The sequence below is a fragment of the Vombatus ursinus genome, unplaced genomic scaffold (genome assembly GCF_900497805.2).
Source record: "Vombatus ursinus unplaced genomic scaffold, bare-nosed wombat genome assembly UNPS02014867.1, whole genome shotgun sequence".
Taxonomy (NCBI): Eukaryota; Metazoa; Chordata; class Mammalia; order Diprotodontia; family Vombatidae; genus Vombatus; species Vombatus ursinus.
Window position 1 is genome coordinate 3,615,435 of NW_020954645.1, and position 11,751 is coordinate 3,627,185.

At 38.4% G+C, this 11,751-nt stretch overlaps 1 protein-coding gene across 8 annotated transcripts in view; it reads right to left on the reverse strand.

The window, feature by feature from the left end:
• MAP4 (microtubule associated protein 4) overlaps positions 1 to 11,751 on the reverse strand; it is a 252,228-nt gene that overhangs the window by 145,656 nt on the left and 94,821 nt on the right. For all 8 annotated transcript variants that reach the window (XM_027842119.1, XM_027842124.1, XM_027842122.1 and 5 more), the window contains exon 4: positions 8,107 to 8,365. In XM_027842119.1, coding sequence (XP_027697920.1) covers positions 8,107 to 8,344 — 238 coding nt within the window. In that variant the 5' untranslated portion in view covers positions 8,345 to 8,365. The remainder of the gene's footprint in view (positions 1 to 8,106; positions 8,366 to 11,751) is intronic.

Consider the following 11,751-nt stretch of genomic DNA (forward strand, 5'->3'; position numbering starts at 1 on the left):
AGCAAATTTAAGTCTTTTATTTCATTTCTATATTTGCTCTCTAACATTTGTGTCTAATTAACATTTGTGAATGTTTCCTTTTATACAGTAGAATAGTTCTGATAAACTGCAATTTTTAAAGCCGCTTTTTCTCTTTTTTACTTCAAGTAATTGGTTTACATGACAGAAAATTCTTCTAAATGGAAGTGAGAAAATTATTATTTACACCCTCCAAAAAAATTACTCTAATCCGCTGTGTAATGATCTACATCTTCCTAAATATTATCATTCAATCTATTAAAAAGCCACTAACAGAGTTGGTGGATCTCTTTTGTTTATCTACATGAACACATGTGATTACCATTTTGTTCAAGATAAGTAATTACAAACCAGTAAAATCACAAATCTCTCAGGTAAGAAAAATTATTTCCCTTAATTTACAAGGCTATTCTCAATGGTCCTTTGATGACTTCTAATGTCTCTCCCAACTTGAAATTCTATACAGTTAGTTCTCAATGTAAACGGACTGTTCAGCAGACCTCCTGCTCTCCTCCAGGGGCTCCACGCCCTCACCAGGGGTTGGGGGTGTGGACTGTTGAATTTGCTTAAAACAAGAGCTGTCTGTAATTCTAAGAGGTTCCTTGGAGGAATTAGGATGTTTACAGGACAAGGTCTCTCAATCTTCAGAAGTAAAAAACTATCTAAATACCCCATGCAATTTTATCACTTATATCTCTAATTAAGCCCAAATAGGAAGTAATATGGCACAGTGGAAAGAACACTGAGATCAAAGTCAAAGACATCTTCTACCCCCCCCTTTTCCCTCAACCCCCACAAACATACATTTTCTGGCTGTGATCCTGTGTAGTCCACACACATGGAGGACCTTGTGAGACTCAGTTTTAATGCTTGTAATACAGAAATCTGGAAGCTGGGGAAGTACAGCACATTCTTACTTTAGCTTCACCCCTAGACACTGGTGGCACCATCGTTAGAGCACTGGGCCTAAAGTCTGAAAGATCTGCAAGCATTAGATACTTACTAATCGTGTGACCCTTGTCAAGTCACTTAAACAGTCTGCTTCAGTTTCTTAAAATGATGATAATAACAGCACCTATCTCATGAGATTGTTATGAAAATCAAATCAAATGACATCATAAATGTAAACCACTTAGCACAGGGCCTGGCACATAGTAGGTGCTTAATAAATGCTTGTTTCCTTACCCCCTCCCCCAAATTCAAATGCACCTAGAAAAGAGACAATTCCTACTGTATTTTTATATTGGTCCCACAAAGTCAGTATATGGAATTGGGGGGGGAAGAGCGAGAGGAGAAGAGTGAGGGAGAGGAGACAAAGTACAAGAGAGAGAGATTGAAAAGGAGAGGGAAAAAGAAAGAAGGGAGAAGAGAGGAAGGGAGAGGGGCCCTTATCTATGTTTGAGTTGTCCTACATGTAAAATGAGGATACAGTTGCTACTTTTGCCATTTTATATTTTACTATTTTAATAACCGAGTGCTGATTAACACACAATATTCTTAAACTTATCAACTTTACTGACTAATTTGACAGTTTCTAATAACATCAAATATGTCGAAAAGAAAAATAAGGCTGGTATAATCTGCTACAAGATGATCAACTTTTCAAAAGTTTCTGGGAACAGCCAAAAAGTGAAGGCCTTTGAATGCTAAACACAGGAGTTTCTATCTTATCCTAAAACAACATGGAACCCCTGAAGATTTCTGAGCAAGGGAAGGATATGGTTGGATACCTATTTTAGAAATATCAAATACGGATAATGGATTAGAGAAGAATGCATCTGCAGGCAAGGAGACAAATTGACGGTGTTTTAACAGCTAGTGTGAGAGGTGATAAGAAACTGAACAAAGGTGGCTGCCATGAGTAGATAAAAAGACATGGATTCAAGAGAAGCTGAGCAGAAAGAACTGACAATCCCAAGCAAGTGATTATGGGAGGGGAGAGGAGAGAGAGTGAAAAGTCCAGGGTGAGGCCAAGATTACAAACATGGATAACCCAAAAGATTAAGATGTCCTCAACAGAAATAAATGTTAGGAAATGGGGTGCCATTAAGGAGGAAGATTATGAGTTGTATATTCAACAAGTCGAGTTTAATATGTTCCTAGGACATAGAAGTAAGGATGTACAGTGTATGGTTGGCAATATGGGACTGGTGCTTGAAAGACCAAAGGAGCAAAGAATTGAAAACTAAGAAGGTGCCCATCAGTTTGAGAACAGTTTAACAAATTATGATATAAGAATGCAATAGAATACTATCATGCCATAAAAAATGATAAAAGAAATGTTTCCAGTGAAAACTGGACACTGTAGGAGCTATTGTAAAATGAAGAAACAGAACAGGACAAATAACTTATACAATAATAATATGTAAAAAAAATAATAAATTTACTCTCAAAGATTTAAGTAATACAATGACCAAGAGAGAAAGGTGATGCACTTAGGGTGCAAAATAAGCAGTCATACAAGTAGTAAAGGAAATGAGGAGAAAAACACAGAAAGAAAAATCATTCAAGGGGGAAGGAGGCCATAAAGTTACACAGAAAATAAGAACTGAAGAAAGGCCACTGAATTTAGCAATTTAAAAAATTGCTAAAGAGCAGTAGGAGTCAAGTGAAGGAGTCAAAAGGCAGACTTCGAAGGACTGAAAAGTGATTGGGAGGTCAGGAAAAAAACAATCAGTAGAGATGGCTTTTCCTAACAGTTTGGCAGCACAAGGGAGGAACTACAGTTCAACATTACTGACTGCCTATTTGGTTATTTCCATGTGGATTTCTGTTCCAATTATCTCAAACTTAACAGAATTCAGTATTCATTCTCATCACCCCAATCTTCAACTTCCATATTTCTGCTGAGGATACCACAATCCTTTCAGTCACCACCTTCAGGTACACACTCGGGGAATTATCCTTGACTCCTCCCTCTCCCTCATCACCCCTTATCTCTTCAAACTGCCAAGTATTCTCATTTCTGCCTCCACCATATCTCTCATTTTTCTCCATTCACAAAACCACCATCCTAGTTCAGGTCTTTACAACCTTTTTCATGGACTACTGCAACAGGCTCCTAATTTGTCTCCCTGCTTCCAGGCTATCTCTTCTACATTCTATCCTTCACAAAGCTACCAAAATAATCTTTCTGAAGCACACTGTCATTCTCCTGCTCAAGAATCTTCAATGGCACCCTAGTGCCTCCAGAAAAAAATGCAAACTCTTTAGCTTGTGACTTAAAGCCCTTCACAATCATTCTTAAGCCTTTATTTCATATGTTTCAGATGTACTTGAACTTTCATGAAAGGAACATGTCCTTTCATGTACTCTATGTTCCGGCTAAGTGGACCTATTTACTAATCAGAATAGATGGTATTCCATCTCCTGTACCAATGCAAAGGTTATCATCCCCATGCTTGGATGAACTTTTGTGTTTTTTGTGTTTTGGGGGTTTTTTTTTTGGTAAGGCAATTGGGGTTAAGTGACTTGCCCAAGGTCACACAGCTAGTAAGTGTCAAGTGTTTGGTCTGAGGCCAGATTTGAACTCAGGTCCTCCTGACTTCAAGGCCAGTGCTCTATCCTAGCTGCCCCATGTTGTTTTTTTTTTTTAAATAATATTTTATTTCTTCCCCAATTACATGTAAAGACAGTTTTTAACTTTTTTTTTTTTGAGTCCCAAATTTTCTCTCTCCCTACCTTCTCTCCCACCTCCCTAACAGAGCAAGCAATTTGATACAGGTTATATATGTGTAAGCATGTAAAATATATTTTCATTAGAAAAAGCAAAAAAACAAAATTAGAGAAGGGGCAGCTAGGTGGCGCAATGGATAGAGCTCCGGCCTTGAGGTCTGGAGGATTTGAGTTCAAATCCGGCCTCAGACCAAACACTTGACACGTACTTGCTGTGTGACCCTGGTCAAGTCATTTAACCCCAACTGCCTTACCAAAAAGGAAAATATTATTTATATATATATAATTTCATACTAATCATATTGTGAAAGAAGAAACAAACCAAAAATGAAAAAGATAATGAAAAAATATAGAAAGTGAAAAATAGGATGCTTCAATCTGCAATCAGACTCCACCAGTTCTTTCTCTAGAGGTGGACAGTATTTTTTTATCATGAGTCCTTTGAACCACTGTATTGCTGAGAATAGCTAAGTCATTCACCAGTTGATCATTGTACAAAATTGCTGTTACTGTTTCCCCTGGTTCTGCTCACTTCACTTGGCAGCAGTTTAAGTCTTTCCAGGTTTTTTCTGAAATCATTCTCCTTGTCAATTCTTATAGCACAATAATATTCTACTTATTCACTGAGCCACCTAGCTGCTCTATCAACTGGACTGATTAAGTCCAAATAAAGGACATTTATCAGCAAGATCCCGCTCAAAAGATATTCATGACCTTTCCATTTGAATGATTTTCCTGATGAATTCCCTTTTTTCATGAAAACAAAGCAGCCTCAGATTAACACAGAGCCCTAAGATTAACATATGTGCTTTGAAAACAGAACTTATTCTTGGGGAGATAATATGTTGTGTAATAAACAGTGTTGGATTTGGAGTCAAATCCAAAACCTGAATCCCAGCTGCCACAGGTATGACTTTACATAAGCCATAATCTCTCTCTATCTCACTTTCCTTATTAAATGAGGATAATTAAACTTACAGTACACGCCTCATAGGCTGTAAGGCTCAAAGGAAATAATGGACACCAAGCTCTTTGGAAACCTCAAAGCATTACAGAAATACCTGTTGGTGTCACTCTCTGAGGCAGAAGGGGATTCAAATCTGGTTTTCACTGAAAACAGAGAAAAAGGCTTTCAGAAAGATTGTGAACTAAGATGGCAGGGAGCTAACAGGAAGGGCTTTGTGCTGCGGTCTCGGCTCTAAATTTCCCAAGGAGATAAAGGTTTCCTTTTGGAGACATCTGGGGAAGGAAACTACAGCATTATGTTTGTATTAGCTTGAGAGCACCATTTTGAATTTATTCAATCAGAGCAGAATCAACACTACCCTCTGGTGGACACTTTTGTTTTAATGATTCCTATTAGAAAGGTTAGCCAGCTATAAAGCAGGGAGAGGCGAGGGAAAGTGGGATATTAGTAACTGTTTGGATTACTATTAATTTCCTGAAGTTGAATCCCTTCTTCCTAATTAAAATGCTTTACAGAAATTTTGTCCTGGGGAGAAAAGAAAATATAATTCTTCATGCCACACCCAAGGCTATTAAAAAAAAAATCCATCCAAGGCTCAAAGCAAGAGGAATAGGCAATGCTACCAAATACAAAAGATGGTTATTTACAAGTTTAATTATGCACATTCAAGGGAATAGCAAGTTTTCCCTTAACAGCATGTCATATTTTACCAAAGCATAATTCATTCCAATTATTCCCCCTTTCCTTTTAGCCCATTCATAAGAAACCCAACAGCACAATAAGACTGTAAAAATACTCTAGTCTGGATCAAAGATTAAGTCCCCTCAGGACATAAAGCTCAGAACATAAAGCTCAGAACAAGCAGACAAGCAGAGTTAACTTTCCTTTTCCCCCCAACCCCACTCCTACACTTCCTCCCTCTTGTAAGTACCAAAACTCCCTTTCCAACCCTCAATGCTAGGTCACTAAAGTATAACAAGTTCATGCTGGCACCTAGTATTTTTGACTCAATCTTACCTAGAATGGCAGGTGTTGATGTCATCTTCCTACTCATTAACATTCAAGTTTTATTGTTAAAACTAAAAAAAAAAAAACAGTTTTTAGCCCTAAATTGTTCTCATTAGTATAAGAAGCAAATACGGACTTGCTGGGGGACTCCTGACACTTCAAAACTACTATCACTTTCACCTACTCCACCTTCTCATTTTAAAGCAAGAATTTAGTCAAGAAAGGGGCCAATAACTGCCATGGCCTCTAATCCCCAAATAGATGAGATGGCCCAGGAAGTACACTGGTTCACTCCCCTTGGACCTTTAAAGATTCGTTTGAGATCTAATGAGCAAAGCATCTGAGGAAGCCTGTTAGGCTCAATTTTTGGACAAGAGATAATAGGACAGGTTTTAGTTCAGGTAGATGAATGTGAAAGTGGTTGGAAGATTATACCCAAAGAGTAGTTAGGAATGGTTCAATGCCAACTTAAAAGCATCCTTTTTTATTTATACATTATAACTGAGGTAAATCGGAAGAAACCTAGAAAATTCTAAGGGAAGCTTTGAGAAAACAAACCCTTGGACAAAAGTACTTGGGTAGAAATTCAGTCAGTGCTGAGAAGACCTGAGAGAAACAAAGCAGCAATCAGAGAAAAAATACTTACACGAGGCAAAGAAAGTGTCTTGTTTCTCAGTAGATAATTTGAATAGGATTATTAAAAGAACTTAGAAGTGGATACCTGAAAAACCCTGAGAACCAGCACTTTTTGTTCCCTAAGAGGGACAGCTGTTTGTGGCAGAGCTAGCAGAAATGTCACTTTTGGTTTCTCACCCAAAGACAAAGGTGAGTTAGCTCACAGAAGGAGACTGCTTTGAAGTCAAATAGAAACTCTAGAAGCAGACAGTCTCAGAGAAACTGGCAGGTGAAGAAACAGGATGATGACAAGTCCAGCAAAGCCTGAAGGAGCAGAGCAGGACCCAAGACAGCCTCTTGCTGCTTGAAAAGAGCCCAGCCCAGTACAGATTTTTGACGGAAAAGCAGCCAAAGTCAGAACCGAGGGAAGCAAGCACTTAACACCTGCACTGTTCCTCTCCCCTGGGAGCTGACTGGAGGAAGACAGGCTTTGCACTGCTGCTAGTTGCTGAGGGGAGGAAGAAGAATCCCGTGTGACTTCACCAAGCTGGCTGGGAGAAGGAGAAGCTTGCCTGCCTTGTCTTTTACTGCCACCTAGAACTAGAGAAGGGGAAACCCTTAAGAGATTTGTCTGCCTTGTCCTTTACAGCCATTTACAACTTCAGATGGGGAAGCATCTTAGAGCCTTGTCTAAAGGCAAGACCTTACAGGTCTTGGGGAACGGCTCTTCCTATAAGAACCACGTGGCCTTAATGGCCAATAGCCAGGAGAGAGGTAACTCAGGTGACTAAGGAAATGAGGGCAAGTCCAGAATCCTGAGATGCCCTGACCACACAGCTTTACCTACTAATGTGCCTCACTAGATTCCTTCATAAGGCTGCATCCTGTTCCCCTCATAGATGCTATGGGCCTTTGTGGGAGACCATGACCCCTGCAAAACTGAAAGAGAAGAAATTGCTCTCTACCTTAGAAGGTCAAGGTGAATGCAGTAGAGTCATAAAAATGGCTAGCCCTGCCCCTGCCGACCAAAACTAAATGAAATGCAAGCTCCATTTCCTTTTCTTCCTACTTTGACAACAGTGACAGCACAGACAACTCCACCCAAAACTCAGAAAGGCACTGCTCAGTATTTCCTGCTGAAGAATACACTTCTTTTCTTGAAGAAAATATTTACGTGGGCCTGGTTTCATTTTAAAGTTCCAAGCGTTTCTCCATCAAAGAAAGGAGATTTGTGGTACAAAGAACAAAGATGCATATTTGTAGGCAAGAGACCTTCCTTAAAGGGACATTAATAATCCATTGTTTTAATCCTACTCAGGGACTCCAAAAACGAACAACAAATGACATCTGTATTCGAGAATAAAATGAATCTCTCTGTAGGCATGGAAGTTCAGGGTTCAAATTTTATAATATGACTTGTGCTTCAAGAAAAGGGATAGGAGACTTTTTTTTTTTTAAAGCTACATGTCTAAAACAATATTTCAGCATTAGTCTGCTCCAGGAAAAATGTCTGGTTTGAAGGTCCCTCCAAGAGTATATCTACTTCTACATACTACAAATCACTACAGATAAGAAGTTCCTACTCTTCCACAGAATAAATGAAAGAGAGCTCTTTATGTTAAAATGTTTCCAAAAAAAGAAAATACCTTTGGTTATAGAGATAAGTCAACTTGGACACAGAGAAATAAAATCCCTTAAATAAACTTTTAGAAGTTCAATTTAATCAATGCCTCCATAATTATAATCAAAAAACAGTGTTTCATGGTACCATACCACAAAAGGCTAGAGGTGCACAAAGGACTGCTTGCCTTAAAAAAACTTACATTCAACCTGACCACCATCCAAATGAGGTTTGCTCTTTGACTCTGGGCTTCCAGTTTTCCCATCGTCATCATCCAGGAGAGGAATGTAATCTGTTTTGCTCACGGTTTCTCCCACCACATCATCAAATGTCTCTGCTTCCAGTGTGCTCATGAAGTCCCGTTTTATCTCTTCCTCAATTTCTGGTGGTGTTTCAGTTAAAGCATCTTCCAGGCTGAGGCTATTGTCAAAATGAGCCATTTTTCAACACTGAATCTGCCTCTATGAGAATAAACAAAAGGAAGTAGATGCATTTTATTAAAAAGTCCAATTAGTGACCATCAACACATTTAGAACCAAAGAATTTTATAATCAGAAAGGGCTTAAGATATCATGTAGTCTTAAGTCTCTCATTTTGTAGATAATCTCACTAAAGAGATTCATTGGTTTATATATTAAAATAATAACAACAACAACAATAATAATAGCATTTATATATCATTTTAAGGTTTGGAAAGAACTTTACATATCATTCATTTCATCTTCAAAACAACCCTTGGAGGTATTAGACATAATGACTAGACTATAAATTTACAAAAAGATTGTATGTTTATATTAATGTAGCTATGCAATTACGGCAGTCTAAAACAGAGGTGTCAGCCTCCCACAACACTCTGGAGTCAGCCTAAACTAGATTAAAATGTAACTAGGAAATGTTTAACAAAACATAAATGATGTTAATTTGTGATTTTCTACAAGTTCCAGGGATATGTTTTTATTTGAATTTGATACCACTGGTCTAAAGTGTTAGAATGAGTTATAAATTGAGGGAATCAGTGATTTGTAGTAGAAAGAGCATTGAACTTGAAGTCATACCACCTGAGCTCAAATCTCAACTCTGCTACTTACTATCTGTGTAACTGTGGGCAAGTCATTTAACCTCTCTGTACAATTTCCTCAACCATACAAAGATGGGCCTGGACTAGATGATCTCTATGGCCCTCCCTGCAGACGTATCCCCAGGCTTTGTCCTGGGCCTTCTCCTGTTCTCCCTCTACATCTTCTCTCTCAGTGACTTCCTATGGGTTCAATGTCACTTCTCTGAAGAGAACACACAGATCTATATATCTAGACCTAGGTTCCTTCCTGAAATTTAGTCCCGAATCACTATGTATACTTCAAATGAGGTGATCCATAGGCACCTCAAAGTCAACAAGTCCTGTACATAACCCAATTATTTTCCCCCACAAGCATCCCTTTCGTGAATTTCCCCATTTCTAGTTGGCCACTGCCATCCTTTCAGTGACCCAGGTTTGCAACTGGAGAGTCATTCTAGACGATTCATTATCCCGCACCCCACATAACTAATTAGTTGGCAAATCTTGCCAATTCTACCTCCACGGCATTTCTCTCTTGTGTTTTCTTCTCCCAGTCACATGGTCACCACCCTGCATTAGGCCTTCATCCCTCACCTGGACTATTATAAAAGCCTTTTGACTAACCTACCTCAAATTTTGTCCTCTCTCCAATCCATCAAAATGTCTTCCACACAGCAATCAAAATGATATTCCTAACAAGCATGTCACTCCCCTGTTCAATAAATCCACCTAGTTCCCTATCACCTCTAAGATCAAGAATCAAATACAAGTTCATTTGTTTGGCATTTAAAGCCCCTTGCAGTCTTGCTTCCAACAACCTTTCTGGGCTTATTTTTATTATCCCCTTTAAGCACTCTTTGGTTCAGCCAAACTGACTGCTTGCTATTCCTCACACTTAACATTTCATCTCCCACCTCTATACTTTTACACAGGCTGCCCCTCATACCTGGAATGACCTCCCTTCTTGCCTCTGTTTCTTAGAATCCACAGCTTCCTTCAAGTGTATCTAAAGTGCTACCTCTTAAATGATGTCTTTCCTGACCTCCCTCCACTACTATTGTATACATATTATGTATATACTATTATACATACAAAGAGATTAGATTGTAAGCTCCTACAAAGCAGAGAACATTCATTTCATTTTCATCTTTTGTGTTCTCAGAGGTTATTACAGTAGACACATACAAAGGTGGTACACAGTAGGCCCTTAATAGGTATTTATTGACTGATTTATCTGACATTGTTATAGGCATATTTTAATAGTAATTGTAGGCATAGTTTAATAGTAATTAGGTTTTATTCTCATAAACTTACTTGAGTTTATCATTTTAAAGACAATTTAGTATCTATGATGGTACTACTGTGGAGAAAAATGTATAAGGTGACCTCAAAGAGCTTACAGTCTGTCAGTGGAAATACTAAAAGATCTATTTGGATACTTAAACAGAAACCTGAAATTCTTGCCTACATGGTTCACAATTAGATAATTTTAGATTGCATTGTCTCCCATTGTTCCTTTTCTAATTTTGCTAGGCAATGGGGTTAAGTGACTTGCCCTAGGTCCAGACGATAAGGTTACCACAAAAATAAAATAAATATCTTTCCTCTGGTTCTCAGATGACCAGAAATAACCCAAGGCCTTTCCTATATAATGCATGCTGCGATGAGAGAACAATAATACACTCACAGGCTTAGAATTCACATAGACAACAAAACACAACAGAGCCAGACAACAAAACATAATCTGTAAGCTCAGCAGACGCTAAAACTGGCCTTTGTTCTGGCTGCCAAGGCAAAGAGCATTGTGCACAGGAGTTAACTTCGAGCCTGTGGTAGGAGAAAATCAACTAATGGACTAAGTTTTAGCTTTAGGATGGATGAGTGCTTCCCAGGGCCATATCATATAACTTCTTCTCCCATGGACTCTAATATTGGGCAACTGCACCAACTCCAATAGGTTGAAATATCATTTGTAGGCAGGTGACCCAGATCTATATATCCAGGCCTAAATTCCCTTCTGAACACCAATCATGAGCCAACACCCTGCTAGATTTCTCCTCTTGGGTATCCCATAGGAATCTATGTCTAAAAACACAGGACTCATTCTCTCCAAGCTTCCTTCTTCATCCAACTCTGAAACCTCAGTGTCATCCTTGACTTTTCTCTCTCTCTCATTCTCCATATCCAATCACAGTTGCCAAGGCTTCTCTACCTCCCATGCTTAAACACAGTAACTGGAGGCATTTACTAAAAGTTCTTCTATCTGTAAATTCCTCCTCTTTAATCAACTCTCAAGCTACCTCCTGGGTGACATGTAATTAGAAAATATAAATAGGAATTTCAGTTCATGATTAAAAACACAACTCTACTGCAGAAATATAATACCTTCCAGAATAAATTATTCTATAATTATCTGCTATTAATTATCTATGTCACTACTGTTTTCTTAGTTAAAATAAATTGAGTTGAAGATATACATGTCACTAGCAAGTAACCAAGAGTCCAAGCCCAGACATTACCTTCCATTTTTAAAAAAACTTTTTCACTTAAACTGAAACAAATTTTTCCCTCCCACTTCTCTTTACTCCCATTGAACAACAATATCCCCCCCCAAAAAAAGTATATGCCTCATTCTCCACCTTGAGTCTACTACTTCTCTGTGGATGCTATTTCCTACTCTAGTCTACCATTGAAAGGTGGATGAATCTCTCTGTGCCTTAGATTCTTCATCTAGAAATAAATGAAAATAATCATAAAAATAAACTGCTCACAAAGACCCTAAATATGTAT